This window comes from Elaeis guineensis, chromosome 11 (genome assembly GCF_000442705.2).
Source record: "Elaeis guineensis isolate ETL-2024a chromosome 11, EG11, whole genome shotgun sequence".
NCBI lineage: Eukaryota > Viridiplantae > Streptophyta > Magnoliopsida > Arecales > Arecaceae > Elaeis > Elaeis guineensis.
The window spans coordinates 121,289,965-121,309,407 of record NC_026003.2 but is presented as its reverse complement, the minus strand read 5'-3'; the positions used below and the strand labels follow the sequence as shown (position 1 = coordinate 121,309,407).

The following is a 19,443-nucleotide window of genomic DNA, read 5'->3' as shown; positions in this document are numbered from 1 at the left end:
CAAATAGAGCTGCTGATCTCAATGCCAAATTAGCTCAGCAAACAGATTGTTTTTAGAGCACTAATGAAGCTATTCCATATAAATTGGCCATTATTTTTCAGGAAGACCATAGGGGCAAAACTTGTGGAAGAAAATTGGGTTGAATCGGAGCTCTGCAGATTTTGTATTAGCTGCCAATTGTAATTGGGCTTGGTCAATTTGGATGAATTCTGAAGTTTGAGGTCAGAAATTGTTGGTGTAGAAATGTACATGGATCCTGTTGATGACAGAATTTTGTTTGAATTTAGTTTTTATGCTGGTTGGGTTCTTTAGCCACGTATGTTATGCAATCTATGCAAGGGATAATTTTCTGAAACATTGTAATCAGGTCTGTAAACTTTGATACTGAACTTATATCTTTAAATGGGGAGCCTTTGGCTCCAGGTTCTACCAAAAAAAAACCTAACCTCGCCAGTGTCCTATTCAATGACCCTTCTTCAGCTGTCCAACCAAGGAAAGAGACATCAATAATGTATCTTTTTCAACATTTTGGAATCTACATAAATACTACACAAACACGACAAAGGTAAATATGATTGGAGTTTGATGTTCGTCGGTTTCAGTTTGATGTAGGAGTCTTTAGCGCTGGCATCATGTGTTCCCATCCCTGGCCATGACCTCTCTTCTTTTGGTTTTTTTGGATTGACATGGGAGGAAGTGGTTCCACCTGATTTTATTACAGTAGATATTTACATGAGTGAATTACAACATTGGTTGTAGACGGGGTTGTAGACCCATCATTTGGCCAACCAGAGCCTGGTTGATCCATAGAGTTGGTCGAAGCCAAATTGAAGGTTACAGTGAACAGTTTAAATTAGCTTGTGTTAGATTTTGTTTGGCTTATTATTGACCTCAGTGTAACAACTTTAACGACCTTCGTTTCAGCTGGTTGATTCTCGTAAGATTTTAATCATCTCATCCAACGTTGTTTTTGCTTTCTCTTGATAGCATGAGGTCTGTGACCTCTCTTCTCGCTAGATATTCATAACTCTTGGGATGACCATCTCTGATCGGGGTGAAAGAAGGTTTCACCTTTCTTTACACAAATCAACCATTGAATCACCTGCCGCACACATCTCAAAGCTCTTCGAACAGCATCCTTCTTCTCAAAGTAACCAATGGTGGATCCCTTCTTTTGCACGGAAGATACAACTCCAAGACTTGCTTTTCACTCCACGTTAAGGAAGTTGGACTTCTTTTAAAAAAATCTCATTCACATTTCGATTCCAAAAGCAATTGGATTGCTCGAATCTATCAAAATTATTTTTTTTTAATATTTAAAATATATTTGGTTGGACAAAGATGGACTGAAATGAAAATAAATAACTATCATTCCAACCATTAAGTTTGACGGAGTTCTGTTTCTATTTCGATTTTAGAAGAAAATAGAGATCCTCCGATCCTTTAAGAGGGTGTTTGGTTGGAGAGAGTAGAGTTTGGAATCGTAATCAGAATAGGTGACTCCCATTCCAACCGTTTGGTTGGAAGGAGTTTCATTTTGATTTCGATTCCAGAGTGGAAGAGGAATGGCTCAATCTATATAGAACTCAATCTCTACTCTCCTTTATGGATTCAAATTTTCATTCCAATTTTGATTTCGATTCCGATTTCGATCACGAACCAAACGCTTCGGAGGATTTGACTATTTCGATTCCGATTCCAAACCATTCCGATTTTCATTCTCATTCTGATTTCGATTACGAATCAAACACCTCCCTATTTATGAGAGTGTTTGGTTGGAGGGAGTGGAGGTTTGGAATCGGAATTGGTAACTCCTATTCCAACCGTTTGGTTGGGAAGAGTCCATTTCGATTCCGATTCCAGGATGGAATGGAAATGGCTCAATCTATATAGAACTCAATCTCTACTCTCCTTTATAGATTCAAATTTTTATTCTAATTCTGATTTCGATTCCGATTTCGGTCATGAACCAAACGCTTCGGGAGATTTGACCATTCTGATTCCGATTCCAAACCATTCCGATTCCGATTTTCATTCTGATTTCGATTACGAATCAAACACCTTCCTAATTTCGATCACGAATCAAATGCTTCGGGGGGATTTGATCATTCCGATTCTGATTCCAAATCATTTCGATTCCTACACCTCCCTAGATTTCGATTACGAATCAAACACCTAAGGGAAGTGTTTGATTCGTAATCGAAATCAGAATGGAAATGAGAATCGGAATGGTTTGGAATTGGAATCGGGAGGTGTTTGATTCGTAATCGAAATCAGAATGAGAATAGAAATCGGAATGGTTTGGAATCGAAATCGGAATGATCAAATCCCTCGAAGCATTTGGTTCGTGATCGGAATCGGAATCGAAATCAGAATTGGAATGAAAATTTGAATCTATAAAGGAGAGTAGAGATTGAGTTCTATATAAATTGAACCATTCCCATTCCATCCTGAAATCGGAATCGGAATTGAACTCCTCCCAATCAAACAGTTGGAATGAGAATCACCCATTCCGAATCCAATTCTAAATCTCCACTCCCTCCAATCAAATATCTCTTAATATTTATTTTTATTTTTTTTCTAATTTTTAAATCCTCATTCAATATTCCCTCGATCCCATGGCCATAATTCACCGATAAACCCCACCCATATATGAGCCATGAGCCAAACTTGTGATCCATTACTCACTTGCCTCTCTCTCTCTCTCTCTAACAAACAAATTACGTCTCAAGAGACCTCGAACCAGAATAAAGCTACACTGTTACGTCTCAGGACCTCCTCCAAGTCAACACATTATCTATTAGTTAAAAAAATATACTATTTTTCAAATTTGATAAAAAAAATTAAATATAATAAAATTATTATTAATTATGACAGATTTTAATTTTTATCATTTTGAACGAGAAAAAATTTATTTGCTTAGGTGGTGTGCTGATTTGGTATTACACAGGTGAGCTAACCGATAATTCTCGCCTTCTTCTCTATATTCTCTCTCGGGACACACAACAAGCACTCACAAGAAAAAACGCCATGTTTCCGCTCGTCTCGCTACTTCTGCAGCTGCTCGCATCAGTCTCCCCCTCGCACCTCTTTGCCTGCTCGGGCGGAGCCGGAGCCGGTGCGGCGGCGGAGGCCGGGAAGCTGATCTTCATACTGGCCGGGCAGAGTAACATGGCCGGGCGTGGCGGCGTCACCGGCGACCGGTGGAACCACGTCGTCCCGCCGGAATGCCGGCCGAGCCCATCGATACTCCGCCTGAACGCAGGCCTACGGTGGGAGGAAGCGCGAGAGCCCCTCCACGCCGACATCGACGTGCTTAAGACCTGCGGTGTGGGGCCCGGCATGCCCTTCGCCCACGAGATCCTGAACTCCGCCGCCGCGCCGGCGGTCGTGGGCCTCGTGCCGTGCGCCATAGGGGGCACCAAGATAACCCAGTGGGAGAAGGGGACGCGGCTGTATGGGGAGATGGTGCGGCGGGCGAGGGCAGCCGGTGGCGGCGGCAGCCGGGTAGGTGCGGTGCTGTGGTACCAGGGTGAGAGCGATACGGTGACCCGCGCCGACGCGGTGGCGTACAAGGGGAGAATGGAAAAATTGATACGAGATCTGCGGTCGGATCTTGGGCTGCCAGGGCTCCTCGTAATCCAGGTAGGTGGATGGTTTCTGTCCGTCTGATTTTTAATTGGATTGATGAGATTTGAGATTTTTTTAATGTTTTCCACCCGCTGGCGCACCGATAGATTAAAATTGAGGTCGTTATAACTTGGGCTGTGGGCTGAGCAAATAATCGAAATCGAAGAATCCATCCAATCCGATCAATAAACAACGGTTTTGATCGATTGATGGATATAAATTAAATTAAATAAAATTAAAATTTATAAAAAAATAATTATTTATAATTAAATTTAATTTTTATATTTTTAATTCATATGAAATCAAATCTAGCCGACGTTATAGTTCACAAACACATTTTATTTTGGACAACATTGTTTAGACTTCAATACTTTAATATTTTATTTAAATTTTATTTTAAAAATTAAAATTTTTTTATATTAAATTGATAAAAAAAAATTAAATAAATTAATATTAAATTTAAAATTAATATTGGATCAATATTGAAGGCCAAACCAATATAATCCATCTGAACCCGCTGTAAACTATTCATTTCTATTTCAAACAGTTTCTATACGATAAACGGTCAGTAACGGATTGAATTTTCTTCAATCCGATTGGATTTGGTCGGATAAAATTTTTTTCTCAATCTGATCGAATCCAATCTATGCTCAGTCTTAATTATAATCTATAAAAAATATTAATAATAATAATTTTTTATTTGCTTATTTTTGCCCATCATTCTATAAGAAAGAAGTAAAGAATAATTCTTAAAAAAACAATGAAGTGCTAACTCAAAAAATTGTAAGTCATGGATGCTATTTCGTATCAGCAAATAGAGATGGCACCAAATAAGATACGGATCAAATCAAACAATATCGATATTCATTCTATAATTAAAAACTCTATATTTATAACTGTCGCATATCTATCTTGGGTCAGATATCAAATAGAGATACAAATCGAATCAAATAGGATGGTATTGTGGCAGATTTCTGACTTGGATCAGATCGACTGGAGTGAGACGGTGACCGATAAGATGACGACGACTGAATTTATAAAATAAGTCTCTGATCGGGATTAGTTCTGAATGAATTTTTCGATGCTTAACTTAGGAATCAACAAAATAGATAGGAAGAAGCATACGGGAGAAATTATCTATCTTGAGGGTCTCCTGGTTAACTCTATTTATAAAGATGAGAGTTGTAGGAGAGAAGAATTGAATATTGTTCCAACTCTTTTGGATGCATTATCTCAAAATCTTTGGTTTAGTTTCTCAATATTGAGAGATTGTACCTATCTTATCTGGTCGATAGTCAGCTGTTTCTAGTGGGAGCATGATTAGATGGAATTGTACGGGAGTTTTCTGTCAATCTTTTTGAAAATGATGATCGAAGAGGGGTCGAAGGGAGTGGCTCGACGACCTACCACACGTACTGTTGGAAATGAGTATTGGCAGTGGATACCTAGGTCAGAGCCGATGTGGGGTCGGAACTCGAAGCCTGATCAGAGATCGCTTTGATGATGAGAGAGTCGGTCGACATATAGGTCAGCAATTTGATGTGCACAGAGATGGGGTCAGCCAATGATAGAGGGGGTTGGTTGTTGATAGAAGGATCGGTGGTCGAAGTATGGATTGCTGGCTTCTATATATGGGAATATTGATGATGAGGTCTGTTGTGGATCTGTACCTTGACCTCGGCTGAAAGGATCCTCGGTTCAGATCGATCTATGAGAGATGGACATTTGTCAGATCACGTGCATATAATAGTCACGAAGGTCATCAGATATACTCCATCGAGATAGTTGTGGCTACTATCTATCCTCAGCCCTTGATGACGATTTCACCTTGGTCTTGGACAACCTATTTTAGCTCGTCCATAATCAACTAATTCCAAATCATCTGAGGTCAACAACGAGCACACCACGGTCTCCAAAATCTCGATTTTGGACGATCTATTTTAGCTCATCCATAGCCGAGCTAAGCTCTTCACCGACAAATCCGTCTCTCTCTCTCATGAATTGAAAAAATTCAAATAAAGAAGGATTCTTCCATGATTGAGTCTCTCGCAAAAGAAAATAACTTCTCCGAATCAATCCATATGCCAAATGCAAAAAGCTATCAAAACTTCGAGACGTATATGACTCCAATTTCTTCTTATAAATAAAGGGGCACAGAGACCCTCAAAGTAAGTTCTTCATTTCCACTCTCTCATTTTCATTATTCTCCATCTCCTGATTTGAGTGTCGAAGGATCTTCACTAGAGAACACCCTGATGAGGGCTTTTTGCAGGTATTCGAGTGAAGCTTCCGCGACAGCGTCACCTCGGCTATCTTCACCTCGGCTATCCGACTTCAAGCGCGGAGATTAGGAGCAACAAGGTCGAAAATCTATGTATAGATCGACGGTTGATGTGAGGGTCAGTGGCTAATGTATAGGTTGGCCACGACCAAAGTCCATCCATATTTTTGAGTGAGGTACCAGAGTTCCATTGATAATAGATGGATAAAAAGGATCGGATTGGATACATATATAAATATTATAAAATAATTATAATTTTTGAAGTGAAGATATAGATTAAGATGATATTAGGTCAGATTCAGAGTGGAGCATATTATTATCTATATCCGATTCAAATTTACTTTGAATATATATTTTTTTAAAATCTATATTCATCATAAGGACAAACTCTATATTAGTCGCTCTAGTTTTATCTAGATTCCACTTTAATCCCTCTAGTTTTAATTATAGCAATCAAATCTCTTAGATTCTCTTTGAGTCTCAATTAAGTCCTCCTGTTAGTCTCTGTGGAAGGAGCTAACAAAAATTAATAAAAAATAATTATTTATAGCTAACATGATAATTTTTTAAAATAAAAATATAATATAGCACTTAATTATTTACTTGCTATCATTTTTGTTATGTCATATTTTTTTTAATTTTTAAAAGCTATCATGTTAATTATAAATAATTATTTTTTATTTATTTTTATTAGTTTCCATCCATGGGGGCTAATAGACTTAATTGGGACTGCAAGGGAATCTAAAAGATTTTATTGCTATAATTAAAATTAAAAAAATTAAATTTAAATTTAAATTAAATTATAAAAATTAATATAAAATTTATTTTAAATTTTAATTTAATCAAATAAAATCTATCCTATTTGGATTGTATCCGGCGGAGAGCCGGATAAAATTATCGTATCCCTGCTAGTGGAAGCCTAAAGAATTTTTTTCTTTGGCCAGCTTCAAGACTTTAATGGGAAAAAGGGCTTATTCTTTCTGAAAAAAATTGGGGAGACTCCAACGAAGAAAGTAGTGGTAGGTCTCATGACCTCCGCTCCATGAGTTAGGCCCCTTTTCCGCTGCATCGGCTAGTTAGAGGAGCGACCCGCGTGAACATCGCCATAATGACTCCATTTACGACCATGATGATGGTCCCAAAGTGGGCTCTTGTTTCAACATTCGTAGCCTCAAATGACAACTTCTTTTGTCAAAAAATAATGCATCATAATTAGTAGACGACAATAGCAATAATTCTTTCAAATTATAATTGGTCCTTGCTCTACGTTCAACTCAAGATCTCAACATGATCTCATAAATTTGATTATTATAGGAAACATCATATTTCTCTATATATGTGATGCATGTGGCCGAAAAAATTTATGACTGCCATCCTCCATGTAACTTGATAAGCATTTTTTTTGCTTTTGACAAGTGCACCTCCTCTCTCTCTCTCTGTCGTTCTCTCTCTCTCCTCAAAGGGATGGTAAAGAAATGTATGGGGGAATTTATTGGGAATGAGAGTATCTAAAATTTTTTTGTGAGAGTAATGGTAACTCAGGTTGCATAAAGGTTTTGCTGTGATAATATTTATATATAGACATAATAATTTTTTCAAAAAAAAGATAATAATAATGATCATATTTTTCTCTATCTATTCTTTTTAGAGAGAGAAGCTCTGAGAACTTTTTTCGTCCCTCTGACTTCGTGTTCCAGAGCCTTCCGACGGGTCCGTTCCCCAGCAGCCAGCTGGCGTCAGCCGGCTGCCGGACCCCTCTCTCTCTCTCTCACTCCTCTTCTCTCTCTCACTCCTCTTCTCTCTCCCATTCTTCCCCATCCTTCCTTTTCTCTTCACCGTTGGTTCCCTTGGGCCTCCTGTCTTCTCCGATGAGGCCTTCTCCGATGGGTTTCCTCTCCGATTTTTTCTATCTCTTTGCGGTTGGAACCCCCTCAGGTAAGCCCATTCCCTCTCTTTGTTGCCAGCCATCGGGCCCCCCCTCTCTCTCTCTTTAATGCCAGTCGTTGAGCACCCCCTCTTGCCTCCCTCCCCCTCCTCTCTCTCTCTCTCTGTTTCTCTACTCCTCCTCTCTGTTCTGGCACGGGGTCGGTTGGGATCCATGTTCAACCCCCACATCCCTCTCTCTCTCTCTTCCTCTTCCCAAGTCTCTTCCTTTCTTCGAGCAACCGTCGGCCACACCTGTTCTCTTCTCTTCAGACGGTCGGTGCCAAGCGCTCTCCCTCCTTCTTTTCTCCTTCCTCTCTCCCGCCATGTCCCTTCTTCCCCCTCCCTCCCTCTCTTCTCTTGGTCTTCCGGTTCCTCCCTCCCTCTCTTCTCTTTGTCTTCCGGTTCCCAACGACAGATCTCACACTCCGACGGGCGATGGGCGGCAGAAGGCCAGGTCCCACTTTCTCTCTCTCTTTCTTCCTCTTCGTCGATCCCTTTCAGCCATGGATCCGCCTTCCCTCTCTTCTCTCTTCGACAGATCTCTCCCTCCGATGGATGATGGACAGCAAAAAGCCGAGCCTCCCTCTCTCTCTCTGTCTCTCTCCCTCCCTCTTCGTTGGTCTCTTTCGGTGGTGGACCAGCTCTGCCAGTTTTTCACGGGGCGTTATCAGACTTTTCTCGCCGGAATTCGCGAATATCTTCTCCCTCTCTTCGACTCTCTCTTTTCCCGCTGCTGGACTCCCTTCCTCTCCTCTCTCTGGCTGAAAATATCTGGGCTTCGGACTGCTTCTCCTCTCTTCGGGCAGCGAGATCAAAGCCCTCGTACTCTGGTGGTTCTTGAGTGACGGCTTCCCCCTCTGTTCTGAGGCCCTCCTTGGCATCTGTTCTCTTCTCTTCCGATGTCAGGATCTAGGCACCCGTTGGCCCGAGTCGACTATGGACTTTCTCCTTCTTCTAGTCGCCAGCATTTGCTCTTCCCCAGTTGCCCACTTCCTCTCCGACCGCCTGATTTCTTCCTTCTCTGAGCTGCCGGCGTTGTCGACGGTGAAGGCGAAACGACCATCCATGGCTACATTGGATAGAGGTATCGTCAATTTGGTGAGAAGCCGCCTGTCCCCCTTCCTCTTGGGACAAGTGGATTTGACGTTCTCCTCCGACGATTGGCATTGTTTCATCGCCGTCGGCGGCAGGACGGGGGTTTCTCTTTTTTGAAATTCAAATTTGAAATTTGAATTTTGGTTTTGATGGTTTGATGAGGTTTTTTTTTTCTGTACTAGGATTTCTTTTTCTCTTTTTTACGTTTCTTTTGTACATTCTTTTTTTCAATAATAAATTTGGGTGGGTTTCCCTCCCTTTATATCAGTTAAGTTTTTAATTCAAATTTTGAATTAAACTGCAACTGTTGTAATAGCATGGTGCTGTTTGTTTCAATGAATCATATTGGGGAATACCGACCGATCCTGCTCACGCCGGCTTATAATCGGACACAACCGATCGACCGATCGATCGATCGTCGGACGTCTTTACCGGTCGATTAACGGCTCTCTACCGACTGAACCAGGGAGTCTGATGGTCGACTCTCGCAACATGTCCGACTGATCGTCGAAGAGGTCCGAATCTCCACTTGACGCTGCACAGCTGGCCATCGATCTAGGGTCGGTCGACTTCTCCGATCGCTGTGCAGCTGTCGAAGACTGTCAGCCCTGACAACAGTATGCGGCACTGCCGTCTAAGGGCATTCTCCCACCTAGGGCATTGTCAATCCTAATGATTTGACAGTCCCACGGCGATGTGACATTTTCACGGCGACTCTGACGGTCTACGGCGAGTTGACAATTCTTCAATTGTCTACGCCATTAATAACGGCGCCATACTACGCTCCACTATATATATCGGGGAGGGCAACAGTGCGAGGGGATCTTTTCAAAAGAACTCCCAGGCTTGCTCCCTTTCTCACACTCTCTCGATCGAGCTTTCTGTCTTCATTTTACTATTGCCCAGTCACCTCTCTGACTTGACCGTCGGAGGGTCCCCGTCGGAGTCGCCTTCGATCAGTGTGGACTTTCTTTTTGCAGGCGCTCGTTTCCGGTGACCAGGCGACGAGGGGATTGGTACCAACAGATTGGCGCGCCAGGTAGGGAAAGTCTAGCAAAGCAGTAGATACTAATGACAAAGACAAGAGAGCTCAACGATCGAGAGTCACCGGGTCGGCGAGTCGCTCTTCCCGTCGGGAAGAGGCTTCTCCGCCGCCCTCTCCGCACCCTGCGGTGACCACGGAGGCACAGATCGCGGCAATTGTGCGGCAGATGACCGTGTTGACGGACGCGGTCAAAAGCCTCCAGCAACAACCGGCCGGGCAACCGGCGGCACGTTCGATGCCCACCAGGAGCAGCCGCCGACGCCTGCGTCATCCTTCGTCCTCTCCGCGGGAGTGCCTGCCACAGTGCTCCCACAGAGAGGAGGGGCGGCCGCGGCGTGATGCCCATCAGTCCCAGCGGCTCTCTCCCTCCCAACTGGAGCGAGCGAGGAAGGAGAAGCGACCGCGAACGCCGTCTGCCTCCCTCTCGGAATCTTCTGGAGACTCCACTCCTGGGGTCTCTCAGCACCGACGGACGGACGACTACGAACGCAGATTCGAGGAAATCGACCGTCGACTTGCACAATTGCAGGTGGACGGACAGAAGTCTTCAAACGATGTCGACTTTCAGACCACCCAACCTCTCTCCCGACTCATTCTCGACGAACCGATTCCCAATCGGTTCAAGATGCCGCATGTGGAGCCCTACGACGGCTCCACCGACCCGATCGACCACCTGGAGAGCTACAAAGCTCTCATGACGATTCAGGGGGCAACCGACGCTCTCTTCTGCATCGGCTTCCCCGCCACGCTCCGCAAGGCTGTCAGGGCCTGGTACTCCGGTCTTCGATCGGAAAGTATCCACTCCTTCGGGCAGCTCGAGCACTCTTTCGTGGCTCCTTTCAGCACCAGTCGGAAGCCGCCGCGAACGTCGGACAGTTTTTTCTCCCTCAAACAGAGAGAAAATGAGACGCTCCGACACTTCGTGGTGCGATTCAACACGGCCACGCTCGAGGTCCGGGACCTCAACGAAGATATGGCTATCTCAGCCATGAAACGGGGGCTGAGGGCATCCCGATTTACCTACTCCCTAGACAAGGCCCTCCCCGCACCTATGCCGAATTGCTGGAGCGCGCGTACAAGTATATGCGCGCGGACGAAGGAGCCTCCGACCGGCGCTCGACCGAGTTCAAGGGTCCGAAGGAAAAGCGAAGGAAGGGTCGGGACCCCGCCGAATCCAGCAGGCCCCCGACTGATGGTCGGGTCTCGCCCCCGCGACGAAATCAAAAGTTGCCCCGACGGCAGATTCCAAGGCTGACACGCCCCAGGTATGACTCCTATACTCTTTTCTCCGCTTTCCGTGTGCAGATTTTGATGGAGATCGAGAGGGAAGAATACCTGCGACGGCCTCCGCCTCTGAAGGCAAAAGGCCTCGACCGACGGAAGTACTGTCGATTTCACCGGGGCCACGGCCACAATAACGAGCAATGCATCCAGCTTAAGGATGAGATCGAAGCCTTCATCCGCCGAGGGTATCTCAGTAAATTCGGGAGGAACCCACCGACTCGACCTGTGGCTGACCGCCGACCCCCACCGATTGAGGAAGCGACCATCAATCAGCCGACGGTCGGGGTTATCAATATGATTTCCAAACGATTTGGCCCGGGGACGTCTGCTGAAGGGGAGCCCATGAAGAAGCTGTGCCCAAACGACGTGATTACTTTTACAGAGGAAGACGTTTGGGGCATTCAAACCCCCCACGACGATGCAGTTGTTGTTTCGGCAACAATAGCAAACTATGATGTAAAAAAATTTTTGTAGATAATGAAAGTTCGACAAATGTTTTGTTTTACTCGACCTTCTTCCGGATGCAACTATCAACCGACCGACTCAAGAGGGTCTCTACGCCCTTGATAGGCTTTGCCGGAGATGCCGTCACGACGGAAAGTGAAATTACCCTGCCCGTGACGGTCGGCACCGAACCACAACAAAGCACGGTTCATTTGACTTTTGCGGTTGTCTAAGTGCCTTCGGCCTACAACACCATACTTGGAAGATCCGGATTTAACGCCCTCAAGGCGATCGTCTCGATGTACCATCTCTTAGTTCGGTTTCCGATCAGGAACGGAGTCGGAGAGATGCACGGAGATCAACAGCTCGCTTGCCGATGCTTCCAGATCTCCGCTCAGAACGACGAGTTGGGGGGCTCCCTGACGATCGACAAATTAGACCAACGGGAGAAGGAAGAACGAGGCTCGCCGGTCGAACAACTCGTGTCAATCCCGATTGCGGAAAACCCCGACCGAAAGGTATGGATCGGGTCTCAACTATCCGACCAAGAACGGCGACGGTTGACGGAGCTGCTAACGGCCAATGCCGACATATTTGCTTGGTCGGCAGCAGATATGTCGGGCATCTCCTCAGAGACAATAACCCACCGACTCAACATCGACCCGACGATGAGGCCGGTGAGGCAAAAGAAAAGGTCTTTTGCTCCCGAAAGACAGAAGGCCATCGACGAAGAAGTGGACAAGCTCCTCGAGGCGGGCTTTATCAGAGAAGCCACATATCCCGATTGGCTCGCCAATGTCGTCATGGTCAAAAAAGCCAACGGGAAATGGAGGATTTGTATTGACTACACCGACCTGAATCGTGCCTGTCCAAAAGATAGCTTTTCACTTCCAAAGATCGACCAGCTGGTGGATGCGACGTTCGGATTTCGACTGCTGAGTTTCATGGACGCCTTTGTCGGATACAACCAGATCCGGATGGCGCCCGAAGACGAGGAGCACACTGCCTTCGTGACCCCCAAGGGCTTCTACTATTATCGAGTGATGCCCTTCGGGCTGAAGAACGCCGGTGCCACCTACCAACGACTTGTCAATAAGGTCTTTAAAGACCAGATCGGGCGCAACATGGAAGTATACGTGGACGACATGCTGGTGAAAAGTGCGCAGATTTCGGATCATGTTCAGGATCTCGAAGAGACCTTCCGCACTCTACGACAATATCGAATGAAGCTGAATCCGACTAAGTGCGCTTTTGGGGTGACCTCGAGGAAGTTTCTCGGATTCCTCGTTTCACAGCGAGGAATCGAGGCTAACCCTGAGAAAATAAAGGCGATCATCGACATGCGCCATCCGAACACCAAGAAGGAGGTCCAGCAGCTGAATGAAAAAATCGTTGCTCTTAGCCGGTTCATTTCTCGATCAGCTGAAAGGTGCCTCTCGTTCTTCAAAACTCTGCGGCAGGCGAAGGGCTTCTCTTGGTCGGATGAGTGCCAACGGGCCTTCGAAGATCTGAAGAAGTACTTGGCTTTCCCGCCGCTGCTTGTGAAGCCGGAGGTCGGGGAGACCTTGTATCTCTATTTGGCCACCTACTCCGAGGCGGTAAGTTCGGTGCTCGTCCGAGAAAACGATAGCCGAACCCATCAGCCTATCTACTATACCAGCAAAGTGCTCCGCGACGCTGAAGCTCGATATTCGAAGACGGAAAAGATGATTTTCGTCCTGACCGTCTCCGCACAGCGACTCCGCCCATACTTCCAGGCACATGCCATTGCAGTTATCACCAACCAGCCCCTGAGGGCGATATTGCGCCGATCGGACACGTTGGGACGACTGGCGAAGTGGACGATGAAGCTCAGCGAGTTCGACATACAGTACCGGCCGCAGCCTGCCTTAAAGGCTCAGGTCCTGGCCGACTTCATCGCCGAATGTCCAACCACCGACCAAGGGTCGGGAAACGCAGACTCGGGACGAGGCGCGGTCTCTGAGCCAGATCCGGTCTCCACCTGGGTACTGCACATCGACGGGGCTTCAAACGCTCAAGGGAGCGGGGCTGGGTTCCTGCTCACCAACTCAGATGGGGTAGTCATCGAATACGCCCTCCGATTCAACTTCAAAGCCTCCAATAACCAAGTCGAGTACGAAGTGCTCCTCGCCGGCTTGAGGATGGCGAGGGAGCTGGGCGTCGACAGCCTCCGGGCATTCTCCGATTCTCAGCTGATCGTGGGGCAGGTCAAAGGTGAATTCGAGGTGCGAGATCCGGCCATGGCCAAATACCTCCAAAAAGTGAAGGATCTCATAACGCACCTTAGGTATTTTGAAATTTTCCACATCCCGAGGTCGGAGAACGCCCGGGCCGACGCACTCTCCAGACTGGCGACTTCGGCTTTCGACTCTTTGGGTCGGACGTTCGTGGAGAACCTCGAGCAACCGAGTATCGACCAGGTCGAAGAGGTGCTACAATTAACAGCTGAACCGAGCTGGATGGATCCGATTGTTCGGTTCCTGACTGACGGGATCAGTCCTGGAGATCCCATGGAGGCCAGGCGGCTCCGATGGTCGGCCTCCCAATATGTGATCATGGATGGCCGACTCTACAAAAGGTCGTTCTCTCTTCCCTTGCTCAAGTGCTTGGGACCGACCGACGCAGATTATGCCCTCCGAGAAGTGCACGAAGGAATCTGCGGGAGTCACTTGGGGGCAAATCCCTAGCCTACAAAGTCCTGCGACAGGGTTACTACTGGCCCACCATGAGGAAGGACGCGGCTGAGTTGGTCCGGAAGTGCGAACCTTGTCAGAAGTACGCCAACGTGCAGTACCGACCGGCCAGCCAAATCGCTCCTATTATCGCTTCATGGCCCTTCGCTCAGTGGGGGGTCGACATTCTCGGTCCTTTCCCTCCAGCATCGGGTCAAAGAAAGTTCATAGTCGTCGCCATCGACTACTTCACCAAGTGGGTGGAGGCCGAGCCCCTGTCGCAGATTACCGAACGGAAGATGGAGGATTTCGTCCAAAAATTCATCATCTTCATGTTCGGATTGCCGCATACCATTATCACCGACAATGGGCGGCAATTCGACAACCAAGACTTCAGAGACTTCTGCGCAAGGTTTCGCATCATGCACCGTTGACTTCAGTCGGGCACCCATAGTCCAACGACGAAGTCGAGGTGACCAACCGGACCATACTACACGGACTTAAAATCCGACTAAATGAAGTCAAAGGCCTATGGGTCGACGAGCTAGGCTCCGTTCTGTGGGCTTACCGAACGACCCCCCGCGTTCCGACCGGAGAGTCGCCTTTCGGTTTGGCCTATGGGACGGAGGCGATGATTCCACTCGAGATTGGACTGCCATCTAACAGGGTCGAGCGGTATCGAGAGCCGGACAACTCTGATTGTCGGAGGACCGACCTAGATCTCCTCCTCGAACTGCGGAACGAGGCCCAACTTTGCATGGCTTCATACCGACAGAAGGTGGCCCGATATTACAACGCCAAGGTCAGACCAAAGCTTTTCAGGCCTGGTAACTTAGTCCTGAGAAAGGCAGAGGTCTCGAAGCCCCTGGACCAAGGGAAGCTGGCTCCGAACTGGGAAGGGCCCTACATGGTAGCAGACACCTATGATCCGAGGGCTTACCGACTGGAGACTCTGGAAGGGAAACCCATTCCCCGGACCTGGAACGCCGACAACCTGAAGTTGTATCACCAATGAATTTTGTACTTGTTCATTCGGAATACAAATCCAGTTTGAAATTTTGGAGTTTTAACTCTTCGACCGACGATCGACGCTCACCAAGAAGGTCGAGTCCCGACGTCCCGACTCAGACTTGGTATCCGCGTGGAACCGACGGCCCGACCGTCGACGACGTATCGGGCGCTCACAAGGGCCATCCACGGCGATAGGAGTTGACACTACTTCTACAGTCGAACTTTCGGGCCAGACCATCGACTAACCTGCCGATTGAGCCCCGACCAAAGAAAGGCGAAATGCCTATGCGACCGCCCTCACGACTGACCGACCGAGCTACGGTCGGTCGAAGGATATTCGGCTTACCACCATCTATCACACAATGCGACCTCAGTCGTATTCATGACTCACCGACTGAGCTACGGCCGGCCGGAAGATATTCGGCTTACCACCGTATATCATGAAGCACGGTATAAATACCTGTCACGAGGGTATCGGGATCCGACTTATCGTCGTTCCCTTGACTGAATGCGCCGGACGACATTCGACTGAATGCGTCGGAAGAGACCTGACTGCCAAACCTTTATCCGGCGATCGGTCGGCTTTCGACTCAACGAATGCGCCCGACTCACGGTCGGGGGAAGGACGCCCGACTTACGACCTCGACCATTGAAGGTCGATCCAAAGTCGGGACTTGTTCTACCGTCGTGGCGGCACGAGTTGCTGAACGTCTTAATCGATCTATATGTGTTGGCGACTTACGTGTTCGGATGCGTTCTACAACACATAAGAAAAAAGAGAAAAACAGGCAAAGAAAAATAGTTTAAGTCCAAAACTTTAACTTCATTAAAGGTCAAAATAGACTTTACAAAGATAGGCCGAAGCTCGGCTATAAGTGTTTTGAGAAAAATAGAAAAGATAAAAGAGGACGAGGCCACGATCATCCTTCCGAGTCAATCTCCTCGACCGACGGAAGCTCGGGGATGACCGACGTGTCCACCGCGATCGGCACTGGGCCGACGGCCGAAACGGGACCGTCGGTCGGTGAGGGACTGTCGGTCGGCGTCGGATCACGAGTCGCGGCCGGGTCGGAGGTCACGGCCATCTCTCCTTTGGCAATCTGTTTCTGGACGGCCTCTCCGCCACGGCGACGCCTCTCGACGACGGGTCAGCCATCTCTTCCGTGGCTTGGTCCTCGGCTCCTGGCGGGACGATGCCGCTGAGATCTAGCTCCGGGTACAGGGCTTGGACCATATCCCGACCATCCTCGTACCCCACCCGGTACGACACGAAGCCGGACTCCAATAGTTTCTCTCGGTACTGGTCGGTGCCGCGAAAGTCGTCCACCGCCCGACTCGCCAACTCCTTCGCCGACCTTGCCTCCGCTTCCGCCCGGTCGAGAGAGTCCTTCGCCGACTCCGCCTCTGCCTTCGCTATGTCGGCATCGGCCTGGCGATCGACAGGTCCTCAGCCTTGGCGAGCTTCTCCAGGCTGACTCGGAGCTGCTCGCGTTCGCCCTCGAGTTCGGCGACGACACCGTCCCGCTCGCGCCGCAGACGGTGCGCGGTCCGACCCTTGCGTTTGGCTTCTTTTCGGGCCGACTTGAGCTCGGACCCGAGACGAGAGACCTCGTCCGCCAACTTCGCCTCCCGATCGGTCGACTGTTTCAGGTGTTCGACCAGCATTGCCCGGTCGGCTTCGGTCGTCGCCGCCCTGTCCTTCCAAGCCACTCGGACGTTCTCGAACCTCCGGTACCCGGCTTCAAGTTCGGACATGGTATAGATCAGCTGCGAACACGGGCGCTACGTCAGGAAAATGAAATAATGAAGACACTAAGGAAAAGGAAGGCGTAGTAGAACTTACCCCGACCATGGTCGGGTAAAACGAAGATAGCATCTCGGTCACTTGCCGAGACCTCAGCACCTCCACGTCGGCTGGGAGGATCCCCTGGCACAGCCTCCTGGCCAGGTTGTGGTCGGCCAGCGCCGACGCTCCTTCGGAGAACTGAGCGCTGGGCGGCAGAGTGTGACTCCCCGACCTTGTGTCGTCAGCGGGGTCCATCGGGGCTTTCCCCCGATCGGCCACCCCAGCCAGCGGATCCGGTAAGGAGGGGATGCTCGAGTTCGACGCGGCACCCCCCGTTGCAGCCGCAGATGCCGTCGGATAGTGTTCGGGTTCCCGGACGGCATCCGACGCCACACCCGCCGGCGAAGCCGCCGACGTCCCTTCAGCCGCTCACTCCGCCCGCCGCTCCTCTGGTTGCACCGCCGGAGCCGCGAGTGCTATCACCGGCTCCGACTGGTCGGTCGCCGACGCCTCGACGGTCGGCGCCACTACGGAGGGTTTCTTCGACGGTTGCGAAGGTCCGGCCCCTGATGCCGGTCTCTTCCTCGCCGCATACTGTCGGATCTCGACGTCGGTCGGCTTCATCCTCGGTGGTGTCCCTGCGATACCGACAGAAATATTAATATAGGCACGAGAACGAAGGCTAAATGAAAAGACAACCGATGGATCGGATGATACCTAGACGGGGGATCAAGCTCAGGCCAGCGTCATAGAGGGCTTGTTCGGTAACAAGCTCCCTCTGCTTCAGGACCGACATGTCCTTGAGTCGGTGGAAGTCCTCCCGGTTGTCCGCCTCCACCCGGCTATTCTCGTTCGCCTCGGTTCGGGGCACGCCCCAGTGAGAAGGGAAGCCCCAGGGAGAAGTAGATTAAACAAAGAAAAATTGGTTCTTCCACCCGTGGATGGACGATGGAAGGCCAGTGATGAAGGAAAGACCCTTCCGGGGGTTGAAGAGCCACCACCCTCGGGCCTTAGGGTGGGGTCGGAGGACAAAAAATATCCGGAAGAGAGAAATACGAGGGTTGGTCGGCAGAAGCTGACACAACAAGGCGAAGCTGATTATTAGCCGGACAGAGTTCGGCGCCAGTTGCGCCAGACAAAGTCCGTAATAATCCAGCAGGTTCCGACGAACTCTGGAATCGGAAGCCGAAGACCCGCACGAAGATCTTCGACGTACAGCGCCACCTGGCCCGACGGAGGGTTGTTAACCCGACCGCCGACCCCGGGGGCGGAAAGTTGGAACTGCTCCGGGATACAATACTGATCCCGAAGCCGGATCAACGTTCGGCCTCGAAAGCGAGAAACCTCAACTTTCGAAGCCGACCGAGGGTCATCGGTCGGGTTTCCCGACCGAGCCCCCCGAGATGAGTTTCCGGCCATCGCACCAGAACTCAGAGAAAGGCGAGACCAAAGAAGAAGGAGAAGGAAGAAAGGAGATTAAAAGAAAAACTACGGCAAAACGAGAAGAAAGTACGAACCCCGGGTGGACCTTGCGAGAGTGGGAGAAGGGACAGCCGCTGGCGACGACGGAAGAATCACTTGGGCAGAGTCTCTGCGGCAAATCGTCAAGAATGGGGCTTCAAGCACAAGTGGTCCTATATATATAGGGCCGTTCAATGGCCAAGATGACCCCGCACCGACCGAGATCCCCTGGATGGGCGACACATGGCGGCATCCGGGCCCTCCCTTCAGCCCGATGGTTCGACGCGCCCATCCCCGGGAAGGCCCGCACCGCCTTCATTTAATACGGAAGACGCCGGCCCAACAACCTCCGACACGTGGCGAAAGGGCCCACGGTTCCGAGTTAATCGACCGCGCGATTCGCGTTCCCGATGGGATGCCTGACAGCGCCCGCGCTACCAAAATCGATGCTTGGCGGCGGTTTGCGATCCCCAAAAGGCGCCGGACACCCGATCGCCTGACACCGAATCGTCCGGCACCCGATCGCCTGACACCGAATCGTCCGGCACCCGATCGCCTGACACCGAATCGTCCGGCACCCGATCGCCTGACACCGAATCGTCCGGCACCCGATCGCCCAACACCGAAACGTCCGACGCCGACGTGACACCTGACGCCGACAGGACGGGACATTTGACACCGACTGGACACTTGACGCCAGTGAATCGCTCGGTATTCATGAGACGCCTGACATCATATCAACCCGCGGTACGGTCGGAATTTGACACACGGTGAATCCACTCCTTTT

The 19,443-nt window shown here is 49.1% G+C and overlaps 1 protein-coding gene across 2 annotated transcripts in view; it reads left to right on the top strand.

The window, feature by feature from the left end:
* The first annotated feature begins 2,938 nt into the window (after positions 1-2,938).
* LOC105054546 (probable carbohydrate esterase At4g34215) overlaps positions 2,939-19,443 on the top strand; it is a 19,739-nt gene continuing 3,234 nt past the window's right edge. Inside the window, exons 1-2 of one of the 2 annotated variants that reach the window (XM_010936084.4) lie at positions 2,939-3,645; positions 5,903-6,130. In XM_010936084.4, the coding sequence (XP_010934386.2) occupies positions 3,031-3,645; positions 5,903-5,914 (627 nt within the window). In that variant the 5' untranslated portion in view covers positions 2,939-3,030 and the 3' untranslated portion in view covers positions 5,915-6,130. Of the gene's footprint in view, positions 3,646-5,902; positions 6,131-19,443 lie in introns of those variants that run through there. The other variant, XM_073246192.1, reaches the window with a different exon arrangement.